Source organism: Pseudonaja textilis, chromosome 2 (assembly GCF_049901715.1).
Source record: "Pseudonaja textilis isolate UNSWEBS1 chromosome 2, rPseTex1.2, whole genome shotgun sequence".
NCBI lineage: Eukaryota > Metazoa > Chordata > Lepidosauria > Squamata > Elapidae > Pseudonaja > Pseudonaja textilis.
This window is the reverse complement of record NC_141991.1, coordinates 56,171,086-56,188,661: the sequence shown is the minus strand read 5'-3', so window position 1 is coordinate 56,188,661 and position 17,576 is coordinate 56,171,086. Positions and strand designations below refer to the sequence as shown.

The 17,576-nt window shown below is 33.3% G+C and overlaps 1 protein-coding gene across 7 annotated transcripts in view; it reads left to right on the top strand.

Annotated features, from left to right (window-relative positions):
* Positions 1-17,576, top strand: part of ATP2B2 (ATPase plasma membrane Ca2+ transporting 2) — a 376,645-nt gene that overhangs the window by 282,550 nt on the left and 76,519 nt on the right. For 4 of the 7 annotated variants that reach the window (XM_026724451.2, XM_087923959.1, XM_087923962.1 and 1 more), the window contains exons 5-8: positions 1,474-1,731; positions 3,549-3,674; positions 11,740-11,865; positions 16,944-17,039. In XM_026724451.2, the coding sequence (XP_026580236.1) occupies positions 1,474-1,731; positions 3,549-3,674; positions 11,740-11,865; positions 16,944-17,039 (606 nt within the window). The remainder of the gene's footprint in view (positions 1-1,473; positions 1,732-3,548; positions 3,675-11,739; positions 11,866-16,943; positions 17,040-17,576) is intronic. The other 3 variants (XM_087923958.1, XM_087923961.1, XM_087923957.1) reach the window with 2 other exon arrangements.

Sequence of the window (17,576 nt, the reverse complement as noted above, 5' to 3'; positions counted from 1 at the left end):
GGATGGGAATGGGAAACCGTGAGTTTGTTTGTTTGTTTATATAATTACTACACTATGTATCTCACTTAACCGACTCTGGCTAGTTTGCAAACAACATAATAAAATAATATAAAAACATGACTAAAAAGCACAATTAAAAACAAGGCTGAAATTTACAAGTTAAAAATAAAAAAGTTAACAAGCTCACCATTTCTCTTAACAAGGCAGTATGAGCAAAGATCACTTTGATTTCATGCAAACTTCTCACTCACTGAATCCTGTACTTCCACTAGATAGTCCTTTGAAGGAATCTAGAGGTTATGGTAATTTTAAAAGAAATTTCCACCTTAATCCAAAGGTCATTATTTTTTCACTGCCTCCAAGAACTGTTTTTATTGAAGTCTAATTTTATATTGATCTTTCCTTTATTTCTTGGGTTTATGTTTGGACAGTGGTTTTTAAAACTAAGTAAGAAATTAAAATATCTTGTGAGTAAAATATGGGTTTTTGAGTAATAATTTACAAAAAGGAAACACATTAAGTACATGCTCACGCATTGGTATATTATCTCTCTATTTTACATATATATGTAATGCTTTTTGAAAGAACTAAAAAATAATATATGGGTGGAGTTGGAGCCTCAGTAAAATTAACCCTGGTGGGAACACTTGTTGGATTTTTCCCCTCTCTGTCCTATCTTGGATACCATCAGCAAAGTACAGTCATCAGGTTTAGTTCTCGTTTCCTCCATTCCTGGCCAATATGTTGATATGAGTCAGTGGCATTGAGAATTAAGATCTTGTTTTACTCATAGCTTCTTTCAGCAATGCCAGGGAATACTCTTTGATCTGTTCCTTACTTGTCTCTCATGATGATGTCAGACCTCCAACTTTAAGATATAAGGGTAGCTTTTCAACAGTTGCTGGGATAAAGTAACCAAGATTCTCTATCTCTGAAGCCTTTGAGATACCTTTGAGCAGTGTTGACTCCTCACAATGTCCTGGAGTAGTCCCTCCAGTTTTCTTGGCAAGATTTTAAGAAATGAATGGTGTTGCCTTTCTTCCTAGGGCTGAGAAACAATGACTGAGAGACATGACTTTCTAGAACTGAGAGACAATGACCTAAAGTGGATTTGTGCCTAAAGTGGCACTAGAACCGACAGTTTTCTATTTTTTAGACTGGTGCTTTAACTACTACACCAAACTGACTCTTAAACACTACTGTGTTACGTATTAGAATGTATCGGATGAAGGTTGATATTTCTAATAATTAGATTTATTTAATAATCCATTTGCAGAAAAGTAGCTGTGTTTTCCTAGTTGCTATAAAATGCAGTCATAGATGCCATCGTGTTAACTGTAATGTGTGATGTTGTTTTATCAGAATCTGCAATATTAAAAATTAAAATTCTACAGTTTTCATAAGTTTCATAATTTTCAAATAATGTTTTCATAATTTTCAAGTAATGTCCTATTTTTGGCTGTCGTTCTCCAGCGTGTGCTACTGCCGCAGGAGGAGGTGAAGATGAAGGTGAGGCAGAAGCTGGTTGGATTGAAGGGGCTGCTATTCTGCTTTCAGTTATTTGTGTGGTGCTGGTTACAGCCTTTAATGACTGGAGCAAAGAGAAGCAGTTCCGTGGACTTCAGAGTCGTATTGAACAAGAACAAAAGTTTACCCTAATCCGAGGTGGACAAGTAATTCAAATTCCAGTAGCAGAGCTTGTAGTTGGTGACATTGCACAAGTCAAATATGGTATGTTTTTCTGTATACTTTCTAGAAATTTGTGTCTGAATCCCTATAACCTATTAGAAAGTAAATAATAGCAAGAAAATAGTTGCTAATAAATTTAAGGCCGATTCATTATAATACACAGGGGAAAAAATGTAACATACAATCAATTGAAAAAAATACTCGTTTTTTTTAATTTTAAGGAATAACATAATATATATATCGTAATCAAAGAACTAGCTTAAATTGATAGATAAAATCATTGGTTGGTACCATGTAATTGAGGATCAATAGTGTTATTCAGAAATCAGCTAGTGAAAATCAACTGAAGGATAATTTGAGGAACAATGGATAGAGATGCAAAGGAAGAACCTTAATGAAGACAAAAAAGAGCAATATTGCTTTATATCTTGAAATTTTGTAGAATAGCATCCATCCTTAATGAAGAAATTGAGTATATTTCTGATAAGAATAATCAGCACCCCAATGTCAAGAACACTGTTTCTATCTGTCTCAATGAACAAACAGCATGCTTAATCTTTTCTGTATATTTGGATTGGCTTGCTGCAACACGAGTACAATCAATATTATTTTCATACATGACATGAATCAAAATTCAGCTGTGGTCTAGCACATAGTTAGTCAGTGGAATTGTACTGTGACTGGAAAATACATTACAATATATTACAACCAGATATTTTAATTCCTTAATAGCTTATTAAGGAAATTTGAGCTTAAACTCAAAGATAAAGTCAATCAGCCAAGTTGGGCAAAACAATCTAAAACATATGCAGCAATTGCTGTATAGTGGCTATAGTTTACAAAAGATGTATCTACATATTTCTATTTCTGCCATTATTAACCTATCATTTGAAACATCAAGTTCAGTCTACAAAAGTTATATATGTATATATCTTTATCTCTACAGAGGTAGTATTTTTGTAGAATTGCCCTGTTTCATATTAATTTAGAATTGTTCTCATTAAAGAAAGAACTTAGAATATAAATATACAATATAAAAGAAACAGCATGAAATAACGCAAATCTGTGTGCATGTTTCAACTTTGGTTAAATCTCTCTCCTTTTTAAACACTACATTAGGAACATTGGAGCCATTTGGATATAATCTTTAAAAATTTGGATTAAGCTCTTTTTAGTAGAGCAAAAGAGCTTTAAGGATCCAACTGTGCACCAAACAATAATTATAGTTATCCTTGGGTTAATAAACCTTCAGTATTGCTCAGATATGCTGTGAAATGACTGCTTTTTGTGCATTTTGGATAACATAATTTTTGTATGCACTGCATTTAGTAAAACAATGGAACACCATGCCTAAGCTTTTGAAAAATTTCTCTGCTATTTAACCTCCTTGTATCTGGCTAATTTAACCTCGTTGTATGCACTCCATGTTGCTTTGCAAAAATTGGTGTCTTAGTTTTTGAATAGTTGATTTCTAGTGCTTCCACAGAACAGTAATTGGCTAAGGTACTCAAGGTTTGCTTGAGTCCAATTGAAGTTTGTGACAGAAGCACTACATTTTCTATACACAGTAGGATTGGAAAAACTTCTGATGGGCTGATAATTAGCGACAGGAGAGAAAAAGAGATTGAGTAATAATAGACTCACCAGGTGATAGTAGTCTGATAAACTTACTAAAGGTTCATCTATAGAAGGAGTATATTTTTATTTGGATTGCAGTGATTTGAAGATTCATACATCAATTATGGAAATCTGGAATAAGGAAGTTTCATATATTGCATGTATGATATGAAGTTTCATACATTGCAAAATAAGTACACCTTTTCCAATTAGATTTTTTTTCTTAATGATTTTACTGATAGGTGACCTACTACCTGCTGATGGAGTGTTTATTCAAGGAAATGATCTTAAGATTGATGAAAGCTCTTTAACTGGAGAGTCAGATCAAGTCCGCAAATCCATTGACAAAGATCCAATGCTGCTTTCAGGTATGTTTTGTTCATTTAATAAACCTTTGATAATCGCAGATATAGAACTTTTTTCTCCATTTTCCTCTTCCTCCTCTTCTTCTCCTTCTTCCCCTTCTCCTTCTTATTCATTATCCATGCATTCTTCAGTCAGCAAACATATATGAATATAAATAGTTTCGTACTAATTACTGAACTGGATTTAAAAGTTTTAAAATCCTGTATTGGACATCTTGCATTATACTCAACCTGGATGATATTGTTCCAGCAATATATTTTCTATTTCCATTGTGGATAAGGGAGGCACAGAAGTCTTTAAAGGTAGATTTGAAGACCCTATCAAGCAACATAGAGATAGGACAGGGGATATGCAAGCACTCACATGTTGAATGATATTCTTTATCTTTTCACTTACTTATTTACTTGGCATACAGCTTGTTTAAGTTTTGAGACTGAGCAGTTCCTGTTTGCAGCAATAAGAATTAAATAAAGTATTAGACTTAAAGCAACAATAAATGGCTTGCATAAAAGGATAGACAGTCCTTCTGTAAGGTAAAACAACCTTGGTTTCCCTACATTCTATGAAGAAGAAAGAAAATACGATGCTTCTCTGACAGTTTTTTTTTTAAATTCACACAAAAAAACTTACAAGATTCTACCCAGTATAATGTATTGCTGTAGCTAGACTTATTTGTACATATGTTAGTTTGCATTGAGCAATTATTTTTTAAATTTCCATATATACTCAAAAAAAAACAACCTTCTTTCAAAAATAAAACAACTAAAAAAACTACATACAACAATTCTTACTTATTAGCCACCCATTGACATCTAAATGAGGTGATGTTATGGATAATCTGGAGAAATACTGGATTATTTAGTGTGTTTGGTCATGTTTTGGTTACAGATGAGTTTTCATTCTTGAGTGGTCTGGCCCAATTCTGTTTTTTTCCATTAAACCTATTATTTAGCTTATATAATTTTGTATAACATGAAGGCTTCTAACAATGGAGTCATTGTGCTATATGAGAACTGACTGTACTATGCAAAAACAAATAATTCAATACTGGATGAAATAAAAGCAAAGCACTGAGTGGAAGCATTAATAGCAAAGCTAAAGCATAAATGTTTGGAATGCATAATACACAGCTGTGGAGGACTGATGTTTAGTGGCTCATAAAGAGCCAGCAGCAATGGAAAGATTGAATAACACCAACAACAGAATGTAACCTTCTACCAGCTGGTCAAAGTATATCTTCTTTAGGCAAAACTGTCAGGAACCTTACATTGAGTTCTGTTCATAAAGGGTAGGGAGAAACGAAATCTGATGAGCCGTTGAAATTCATTAGTGATCAAATATCTCCCACTAAAGACTTGATAAAAGGTAGAAGGACTTTTCTTTTTTATAGTGTATTGATCCGACAGTATGAATTGGATATTCTAGCTATATTTTGGTAATATTGAGGGCATAAACATTTCCTATTCTCTGATTCATAGTGTTATACTCTGTTACTGGGCGGAAAATAGGGTAGATAAAATTCTTTGTTTAGCTGCTGCATAATATTAGCTACTTCTGACTCATGCATGGAGATGAAAAGCTAGGTTTTATTTAATCTTTGCCAAGAATAGTTCCATAACAATACAATGGTCAATCAGGTCAATTGTTAGTAGAAAATTATATATGTATATATGTGTTGGCATTTGATTTGTCTTCAAATGATTTCAGCTGACTTATATAAACATACTTTTTGAAAACCAGAACTAGAAGAAGAATAGAATTCTTTATTGGCCAAGCGTGATTGGACTCACAAGGAATTTGTCTTAGTGCAAATACACTCAGTATACATAAAAGAAAAGATACATTCATCAAGAGTCAAGAATCATAAGGTCCAATACTTAATTATAGTCATAGGGTACAATAAGCAATCAAATCATACTAGAAACAGTCAATATAAATTGTAAGGATACAAGTGACAAAGTTACAGTCATACAGTCACAAGTGGGGGGGATGGGTGATAAGGAGTGATGAGATTAACTAATAGTAGTGCAGACTTTGTAATAGTTGAACAGTGTTGAGGGAATTATTTGTTTAGCAGAGTGATGGCTTTCAGGAAAAAAAACATTCTTGTGTCTAGTTGTTCTGGTGTGCGGTGCTGTATAGTGACGTTTTGAGTGAAAGAGTTGAAACAGTTTATGTCTGGGATGTGAGGGGTCTATAAATATTTTCACAGCCCTCTTTTTGACTCGTGCAGTATATAGATCCTCGACTGAAGGCAGGTTGGTAGTAATTGTTTTTTCTGCAGTCCTAATTATCCTCTGAAGTCTGTGTCTGTCCTGTTGGGTTGCAGAACCAAACCAGACAGTTATAGAGAGGTGCAGATGATAGATTCAATAACTCCTCTGTAGAACTGTATCAGCAGCTCCTTCGGCAGTTTGAGCTTTCTGAGTTGGTGCAGAAAGAATATTCTTTGTTGTGCTTTTTTGATGATGTTTTTGATGTTAGGTGTCCATTTTAGGTCATGTGATATAGTAGAACCTAGAAATTTGAAGATCTTCTACTGTTGATACTGTGTTGTCTAGTATTGTAAGAGTGGTAATATGGGAGGGCTTCTTCTAAAGTCTACCACCATTTCCATGGGTTTGAGTGTGTTCAGTTCCAGATTGTTCTGGTTACACCACGAGGCACGTTGTATAACCTCCTATCTGTATGCAGATTCGACGTTGTCTTGAATGAGACCAATCACTGTTGTGTCATCAGTAAACTTCAATATTTTAACAGATGGATCATTTGAGATGCAGTCATTGGTATATAGGGAGAAGAGAAGTGGAGAAAGCACACAGCTTTAGGGGGGCCCTGTGCTAATTGTAAAGATATCAGATGTGATTCTGCCTAGCTTCACCTGCTGCTTCCTGTCTGTTAGGAAGCTTATGATCCACTTACAAGTGTGTTCAGGTACCACTAGTTGGTTTAATTTACTTAGAAGAATGTCTGAACTGATGGTATTGAATGCTGAACTGAAGTCTACAAAGAGGACCCTTGCGTAGGTATTTGGAGATTCAAGGTGTTCTAGGATGTAATGCAGAGCCATATTAATAGCATCATCTGTTGATCTATTTGCTCGGTATGCAAACTGCACGGGATCTAACAGGGGATCCGTGATGGTTTTCAGGTGGGACAACACAAGCCTTTCAAAGATTTTCATAACTACAGATGTTAGAGCTACTGGTCTGTTGTCACTCAGTTCCTTGATGGAGGGCTTCTTTGTCATTGGGATGATAGAGCATTTGAAGCAGGAAAGAACATAGCACATCTTTAGTGATCTATTGAAGGTTTGGGTGAAGATGGGGCTAATTGGTCAGCACAGACTTTTAAGCAAGAAGGAGTTATCTTGTCTGGCCCTGGTGCTTTTCCTGGCTTTTGTAACAGATCTTACACTTCATTTTCTGTGATCAGCAGAGGTTGTGAATCCACTGGATTGGAGCCAGTTGTAGGAGGCTTGGCTGTTGTTGGTGTGTTTGAGATATGGGTTATGGAGATAGGTGGCTGTAGTTTCCTTTCAAACCTGCAGTAAAACACATTCAAGTCATCTGCTACTTGTTGATTTCTTTCTGCCTGGGAAGGAGGTTTGCTGTAGCCAGTGATGTTTTTAAGAGTTTTCCACATGTTTGCTGGTTTATTTGTTGAGAACTGATTCCTTAACTTTCCAGAGTAGCTTCTTTTTGCTGCTCTGATCTCTCTTGTTAATATGTTTCTGGCCTGATTGTGTAGCATTCTGTCACCTTTTCTGTAGGCTTCTTCTTTGGAACAATGTAACTGCTTAAGCTTAGCTGTGAACCAAGGTTTATTGTTACTATATATTTTCAGGTTCCTTGTTGATTACACATAAGTCTTTGCAGAAGCTGACATACGATGTTACAGTATCTGTGAGCTCATCTAGGTCTGCAGAGGTATCTTCAAAAACATTCCAATCAGTGCAATCAAGGCAAGCCTGGAGCTTCAGCTTTGCGCCATCAGACCAACTATCCACATTAGTTCAATTTATTTTTCATGTAACATTAGTTAAGGTGCATATACTGTAACAAAATACATGGCCAAACATAAAAATATATATGCTAATATATATATGCATGTATAGATAATACTGAGAAATACATACAACTTATTTATTTATTTCAATATTGAGGCCACCCAATTCCTTAGTGGCTGCGGGCAGTTTGCAATTAAAAGAAATGAAACCGCACATATAAAAGAGAATATGGCCAACCATTAGAAGAAATCGAAGCTAAAGTAAAAGGGCTTCCATAATCAGCTTTGGAAGACAAAAAACAAAACAAAACGAATTGGGGAAGGTCATAAAGGTGAGAATCTCACAAATTTGAGGGGGGAGATATCATTTTCAGAGGGCAGGTTCTGTAACACAGAAAGCACATTTATTGGGTCCTATAAGATGACACTGACTTGATGGAAGAGGGTCCAGATGCACCACTGCTTGATTCATTCAATGGGCCAAAACAATAAGAGCTGACACTATCCTTCTTACATTTAAAATTATTGCAGCAAAACATATATCCTGTTAAAGTGACTTTTCAATTGTTAATTTGCCCCTGTATTTCATAAACTAAATAGCCCCAGAAATGAAATAATTATATTTATACTGTTTGTAAAAGTTCTGTGTAATATCATTCATATCCTTATAAAGGCCAGTTTCTTTATATTTTATATATTGGGACAGGGAAATAAGATGTAAGAATGAATTGTCCAAAATCACCCAGTTTTGTTCATAACCTTGTCTTTACAAGATTTTTTTTAAAGCTAAGAAAAATCTTTATTTCATCTGTTCTTTTTCAACATCTGTTAAATAGGATATTTCTCTCTCTTTCCTCCCTTTTCATATTCTTACCAATAATTCTTTTGGCATTTGTCTTGTTTAAATGAATTTCTTACAATATATCAGAATTCCAGTGCATTTGGGTGTATACTTAATGAATAGAAATAAGTATCAGTAGAAAGGGAACTTAAAACTTCTACTGTCTGCATAAGTTACAATCCCACCACACTTTTACTTCATATTGGTTTAATGATATGATTAATTTCTCCTTTATGAATTAATGGAATGATAGGTGTCCTTATTTAAGGACCATTCATTCAGTGACTGTTGGAACTTGCAATGGTGCTGAATAAGTGATAGTTACTTATTCAACCCTATTGTGATTACGTTGCTGAATTTTCCTCACAATCATGTGATTGCCATTTGGCACCTTCCCCGCTGACTTGAACAAACAAAAATAAATGTGGAAATTGCAAGTTGTAAGTCCTTGCTTAACAAGGGCAACTGGAACTGCCATTGCTAAGTAGTACAATAATAAAGTTTTTTTTAAAAAAACGTAGGATTCATTGTAGAATCTATGTGTGCCATTGCAAAGATGTTGTGTAGATTATATGTTAATGATGCTATGATGTGCATGCATCATCCAGACATGTGAGAAGAGAAATTGCTTACATTAACCAAAGTATACATATAAATTTGCCTTTGTATTTTCCAGGATAGCAAACTAAGCAATCAGTACAAGCTTTCTTAATGAAAGCTCAAAGCACAGTGTAGAAAGCACAGCAGGAGAAGTAAGTTCAAGCACAGAAATCCAACATTCCAACATCCAACATTAATCATTCACAACACACTGTAGTAGACCTCAGTATAGTATCATATCTGTCCTAAGCTCTTCTTGGATACTGATTCCACATCTGCAAAAGTGGAATGTGTAAGCAAGTAAGTGAAAATGATATGTGAATTCATGCGTCCTGTGGGTCTTTTCAATACTGATGGTGTCTGTAGTTCCAAGCAGTAGCCTCTTATGGAATTATAAGAATGCCATTTATTGCTGTTATTGCCAATATAAGAGAAAAGCATTTTGCCAAGGACAAATCTCTGATAGACATGAAAAAAGACAATAGTTCTATTGCAAAAGGAATATTACACATTCCTGGATGGCAAAAAGAAACTTCTTTGAGAGTAAAAATATTCTGCTTCTTCCTTGCAATTTACTCCTTATCAGGACTGTTTTACAGAAAAAGAAGAATGCTCCAAAACATGAATTATTAGACAAATATTGATTTGTTGCGTGAGAAATATCATGGTGATGTTTTACTTGAATTTATCTGTCTCTCTAACTCTGTATCTAAATAAAAAGAATCAAACTCTGTATCTAAATAAAAAGAATCAAAAAACTTAGGTAAAAAGAAAGAAAAAAGAAACCTGTGTTTGTTCAGAAGTAAAGAAGGCACTGGTGTACATCATGCTTTATTAATTTTCTTTTAAAAATGAATAAAAATGCAGCTACATTAAGGAATCAGGTCAGTCACTGCCTGGAGAAAAAACAACTAAAATTCACATTTGATTCTTCAGCAGAAAGTGTTCCGGTATTGGATTCTTGCTAAACAGAAGCATTAAAGCAGTCTTCAAACCTAGGACATACTTATATTCAAATTCATTTCACCTAGGACATATTTTGGATTCACTGAACATTTAAGATAACACTCGCTTACATTCGTCCTCACTTTTAGGCATGATTGATTTAATTTATGTAGCAATTTCAGTATGTTGGTAATGAATTTTTCTTATCTTATTAGGTATATGTAAAGCAGGAAATCTCTACTGTGCATTATAGCAACTGCTTTCTTTCCTGCATAAACACTCTTCTGCACTAATTCTTATTTTAGCAAGCTAATTCTAAAAATTATGTTTTTCTATTCCTTTTTGGACTCATTTAAATAAAAAGCAAGCACTGGTATTTATTTGTCTATTACTTTTATATCCCAGTATATATTTGTCACAGGAGAAGGTCAGGAATTATTTATATCATGAGCTGGGTGGATTAGCTCTGGACTTTTACTCTAGGAGAGAGAATAAAAAATTCCATGGCTTGCGCTTATGTGAAAGCTTCATAATTGGTATACAAAAAGCAGAAACTAAAAATTCTTTTTGTCAGCCCCTTTGAAATTAACACAGAATCAAAGATTCTTTTAATCAAAGATTCTTATCTTCAGATTGACCAGGACATTCTTAATCAGCAGTTCCAAAATTGTTGGAGTCTTGCTTGGCTGGGATAAAGCACATTGTTCTAGATCCAGCCCAGGGGGTTGGGTTATGGGTACTTCTGGATTTGGAAGTTTTATCCCAATATGAGTACTTAGGGTTTTATTCCAAAGCAGTATATGAAAATAATGTAATTTAATAACAAGAGACAAAAATTAATTCAGATCAATGACCTACCAGGCTTAGCATTCTGTTCTTACAGTAACCAAGTTCTCTTAAGGGAAACTTACAAGCAAGTATGAGTTTGGTTCTTTCTCATTGCAGCATGCAATTTTTCTTCAAAAGTGTGATTTCCTGATTCTGGAAGGAGATATTTTTAGGATGTCCAGAAACTATTTGTAGCAGTATCCTCCATGAATCTGTGTAGAGTGCTGAACTGTAATGTATCTATTTGTATAATTCCATATGTGCTATGAGAAGAAATTCTCCCATTTCTTTAAGCTGTGAGCGACTCTAAATTTTAGTATCTAAGGGAAATTTCACCAATTTCATATGTAATTCTGTCATGTTGTCTTTTACTCAACTAAAAACGAACAGGGCTTGCATAGTAGAAATTCCTTGTGAGCTTAATACTTAATTTCATATGGCAAGTGTCTCATTATTAGTCTCATTTTTAAAATGCAATAAACAAAGATACCCAATATATTCTGTGAGATTGAATGCTAGCTGTGTCTTTTGCTTTCTGAAGTAAAATGTAGGCCAAACTTCAGCATGTTTAACAGTAACTTTATGAATACAATAGAATATTTTTCGCTCAGGGTTGAACTGTTGGTTCCTTCCTCTTTGAACATAGTTGTTTTCTAGCAGATGTTCCTTTACCAAACTAGTACCAACCTAATAGCATGGGTGATGTTTCCTAATTTGGTAATGAAATGTTTATACGAAAACAACCAAGCTCAGAGAGTACCAGACAACCCACTGTAACTTTTTATCATAAGCCAATAGCTTTAATATACTGATTATTAATATCTTTATTTTAAATATCTTTTTAGGTACCCATGTCATGGAAGGCTCAGGAAGAATGCTGGTTACTGCAGTGGGAGTTAATTCTCAAACAGGCATCATCTTTACTCTACTAGGTGCTGGAAGTGAGGAAGAGGAGAAAAAAGATAAAAAAGGTACAAATTCATCCAAAATATTCTCAAATAATATCTGTCTTTATAACATAGGCCTAATATTCAAATTTATTATATAGGAATACTTGAGTCTATTTTACTTAATTTAGTAACATGAATCCAGTGAATTCAGTCCTGATTTTTAAGGGCTGTGAGTTGCCTGAACCATGTATGAATTGGATATTTTGGACATTTAGTATGGATGGTTTAAAATATGAGAAGGGAATGTGATCTTAAATTAGCTATAGTTCTTTGCAAGTTTCATTCTGTATTAATATACCCCAAATTCATTACAAATTGAAGTTGTATAAAGAATGATAAGTTCATTGCTTCATTAAAAATAAATTATCACTATAATAATTCTTTCATATGGAGAAATTAAATTGTAATATCAAAATATGAAAAATAAATTGAAGTACATTTAACTTTTTAATTTAAACCCTACTTATTTAAAGTTGTATCATATTTTATTGCTCATGATTTTTATTTTAGAGGTTTTATCTGCTTGCCAGGAGCATAGAGATTAAGAGTCCTGTGTGTTTCGTAGCTAACATGAATTAGTTTAGGTTTGCAAAACAAGTTGGATTCAAATGTTCAGTTCAAGGAAAAGAAGAAGGATTCCTTCATGGATAAATGCTTATATGATTCTAATTCTCCTTCTATGAATAGAAAATGCTTCTATCCATGGAAATGAACATTTAGACCTAACAAAATATCTACAGGCAAGCTAAGAATGTTTCTCACATGGCATGTTTCTTGGAAAAAAAGCTGATTCTGTTCCATGGGAAGTTATGTGACAATCACTTTAATATCCAGCCCAAAAAGCCAAATCTTTTTACCCTAAAAATAAAGCTATCCCTGAGTTGACTATGTGGATACAACCATGCAGTTTCCTTGGCAACACTACTGAAGGAGTTCACCATTGCTTTCTTCTGGGATTACTATTATTATTTTTCTTCCCAGTCTCTTTAAACTACTGTAAGTTTTGAATAAAATAATAACTTACACTACTGCTTGAGATTTGATTACTGATCTTCTTTATAACTATCCATTGAGTTTCTCATTTAAATATTTTTCTTCTTTATCACTAGTTCATTAATAAATATATTATTGAGAAACTCATTCTTCTTTCATGAAAGTCTGTTCTGTGCCTATTACGGACAGTCTTAAGTACACTTGAACTATAATGCCCCTGTGGTTAGATCATCTATAAACATCTATTTTTGCAAACTATTTCATGTTGAATCCCAGTTTTAGTATTTCTGTTCAGAAACCCTTTTGAGATTGCTGGATTTTCTTCCTAAGGAACTATAGCCTCCTTACACATAAAGGAGAATAAAATTATTTTAAAAGCAACAACTATAGTATACTATATATACACCTATGGCAACGTACAGACCTTTAAACAAACATACACACACACACACACACACACACACACACATATATATATATGCATATACATATTATATATATATATATGTGTGTGTGTGTGTGTGTGTGTGTGTTTTCTTAAGTTTTCGTGGGTACTTACATGTATGGCATTCAGCTTTGTTCGGTATTTTCCCACGTCACAACTACAATGACGTGGGAAAATACCCAAACAAAGCTGAATGATATATATATGTGTGTGTATATATATATATATATATATATATGTATATGTATATATATAATATGTATATATATATATATAATATGTATATATATGTATATAATTAATATATATATGTATATGTATATATATATATAATATGTATATATATATATATATATATATATATATATATATATATATGTATATGCATATGTATATAATATATATATATATATATATATATATATATATATATATATATATATATATATATATATATATATATATAAAACGTGGTGACATATGGCAGAAAAATGCTTCACTTCAGAGCTAACAGTATTCTATACTACTATAAGTAGTGGCCAGATTTCACCAATAATTTCTTACTGATTTTGTTTGAATTTAAGAAAATATATTCCAGAGTTCCTAAGCTTTAACTGAGAATAAATACTAATGAAGAACAGTTCCCACAAAACAGAAGATCATAAATTTGTTATCAGATTTATCATTTCTTGTGTTAATTTTTCTAAGAACAATGTCAGGATAGAACACTAGTATGAGTTAGAAGGCAATTTTTTTCAAAAAGTATGAGTGAGTGACTAAGACTTACTGTTTAGGCATTTTAAATAGAAATAGATAAAAATAGAACTATATAAAGAACTAAGCAATCTTATTTGCTTTAGTTTTCCAGTATCTGCCTGTTTTGCTATGGAAGAATCTCTTTATTTCTCACAAACTATTATCTTTTAAGCATAGTTCTCCCTTGTCCTATTTTAAATAATAATTTGCCAGTTTACTCTGTCAGCGGAAAAAGAGGTAAAAAATAGGAGTCACATTGTTCATATAACTTTCATACGACATTATTACATGTCAAATAAAGCATTTAACAAGCTTTTAACATTCATTGCTATGAATGACTGCAGGTTCATTCAAGGAAGCCTCCAATAGCTGTTGTCCTGCAAGTACTTCTGTCTACACATCATTTCTTTAAATAGGACATCAGTATGCTTCCAGCATGAAATTATGAAAATGGGAGTTGATATACCTGCTCATGTTTATGTCCCTGTTCTCTAAGGACATTATGCATTCATTTTATGTATGTTTGAAGTTTCCAAGAGTTTGTGTTTGTGTTTCAGTTTCCTGTAGTGTATGTCTTTCTTCCACATTAGCATTTTGCAAAAATCATCATGCAAATATGATACAGGAAGATGGGCATCAGCTTCCAGAGAGAATAAGAAACATACTGTTCGATAAGAGAAATATTAAGCTTTTAATGGGACTCTCCTCTGAATGGCTGGAGAGGGGAAAAAAGACTTGAATAAATAGTTCAGAAAAATCCTTTTGCTATTTCATTTGAATGAAACTAAATAATAAATTTGTACTTCTTTTTATTCCCATTTTTATCAATTGTTTTCTGGCTGTACGGCAAATCTTTGGAAAAGTCAGCATAAAAATATGAATTTGCCATTTTTAAATTTTCATTTACATTTTGTTACATGTTTTGTGGCACAGCAAAACTAATAGAAAGATGAGATGCCTGGAAATTGGATAAATAAAATGCATGCACAGAGTTTTAAGAGCTTCCTTAAAGCAGGAGTATAAACTTTATCAGCCATGATCACCAACCTTATCTGCCAAGAAGAGGGTGATTACAATGGAATAGACTAGTTTAGAATTTAATGATGATCAGACCGCATCCCTATCAAGTATAATACCCTACATGCCATAATGTACAATGGCCTACTTCCCAAACTGTTTTCTCCTGTTGTTCCTAAGGAGATGAAACTATACTGCTTATTGACTTGTGTTCCAAAAAAATACCATTGTTTCAAGACATGTAGACATGAAACTCCAGTAGCCTTCCATATATGCTTTTGGTTGTTGTCACATCTGTTTTTCAGAAGATTCAGAAACATAATAATCTAAAGAGTAAAAGAACTTCTTTAATGATCCCAAGTTTCACAATATTCTATCCCAATATTCACAATATTTTGTCCCAAGATGGACTATTATCTCTGTTCGCACAGATTTCCCCCAAAATATTCCTACAAATATCCCGACTAGGTGCAGGAACCTCAGCTCAACAGTTTAGGTTTTAGTATTATGGGGCAGGCAGTCTGTCCTTTTAAAAAGCCAAAAATAGCATGCATGTAATTCATATATAAAAATTAGGCATCAAAATAAATATATCAAAACATTTAATAAACATAATGCACTTATTTTAATTTTGTTTTAAAACAAAGTTAAAATCTATAAATGTTTCAAAACCCTGGGCTCGCTGTTCTGATAATATCATTATGTCTTCTGCTGTTTGTCTGTGATTAAAAATAGACTTGAAAATGTGGAGCCCAAGACAACAAAAGATGTGCCTATTTTGGAAGTTGATAAGAATGAATGTTGGCAGGGATTCCAGCATGCATTCTTAATTTTAAATATTTAGAACTGGAATAGATAAACTAAGGATTCAATCTCTTATCTGTTAAATCAGATGCTGGTCTAGATATTATTTGCATGACATTAAAAGGAAACTACAAATAAATATAGAAAACAAGAAATTTTCCCTTAACATTTGCATTTCTCAGTGCAGTATGTTTGAAAAGATCAACCATAATAGAAAACAAATAAAACATAGATAACAGCAGAAGAGACTACTTCAGAAAAGGTTTTCATGATGGATAATTAACTCAGTTTTGGTGCAGCTTCACTTCAATCAGTACAAAATCAGTAGGAAACTCTCACTTTTTGGTGTGTAGGGGGTGTAAGAACATCTTGCTTGTCCTGTTCCCCTTTTTGTAAAGAAAATGGCTGACAATTTTTGGCTTGTGATTTATCTCTTGTCATCATCTACTGTAAACATGAAACAAAGTTATAATGAACTTGTTTTTTCCTGAAACAAGACTATAAAGGAAACATCGAACATCATTAGTGGATGTTCCATGGAGTTTTCAAAAAACTATCAGGTTTAGCACTGAAAATGGTTCATTAATAAATCAAGGGTTTTAAATAGGGTATTTTTCAGATGGATTAAGTATATTAATTATGATTATTGTGATATTTTAGTATAGTTTAAAATATAATCTATCATTTATAGATAGATGTTTTTCATGAATGCAGAAATCTTTAAAATAACTTTTTCCTTCAGTTTTTTTAAAGTAAAATAAGAATGTCTTCATAGTGGAACAAAGGCATTAGAAGTACTATGTAAAATCGGTTTCTCACCAACTTTGTTAAAGTTTGTTAACCCTGTTAAATGTCTTTCACATTTCTTTTTATATATAATATTCCATGTATGAGTTTTTGTTCTCCACTTCGGTAACATTCTTGTAATAGCATTCATTTCTAGACATTATGTTGCTTACTTTAAAACAACTATGTTTTGGAAAAAAAAAATAAAGCCACATTAGTCCATAAATGTTTCTGTCATGTGAATGTGTTCATATTATTATTATTATTTTTCTTTTTTCTTTTATTCATTATTACTCAGTAGATTCTTCCCATTCCTCCTTCCATCCTCCTTCAACTACAGATGGGGCAGCAAGTGCAATTGCCACTGATAATGCAAATACCAGCTTAGTCAATGGTACGTTAAGAAAACCGGGATTGTTTTTACTTGAACAATTTCTCTCAACTCTGTCAGCTTCCCTCTTTCTTTCCTGAACTGCACAGATGTGGGATGTGCATGGGGTTATTGGGTGAGAGCGCCTATTGTACTGTAGCTTATAAGAGATGCCACACAGCCAACCACTTTATAGCCAGCCAAATTGGTCTTTCTCACTCAAGTAACACTGGGACCACAACAAGTAGGAATCTAGGGATCTTTTCAAATCAGACTCAAGTAGGAATTAAGGACTTTTACTTTGAATCAGATTTTAAAGACCATCTTCAAGTATATTTCAAATCAGTTTTCTCCTTGCAAAGGTGTTCAACCTCAAACTGTTGTTTCCATGTTTCCCAATCCATACTTGAAAGATGGCATGATTGTCTATTTCGTTTCTCATTCTATTTTTCCAAAGTGGCACTCTCATAAGCATTCATGTAGCTTTGGGAAAACAATCTTCCTGGGGTCAGGAATTTGGCTTAAGCACAACTAGTAGTATTAATGTACTTCGTTGTGTTG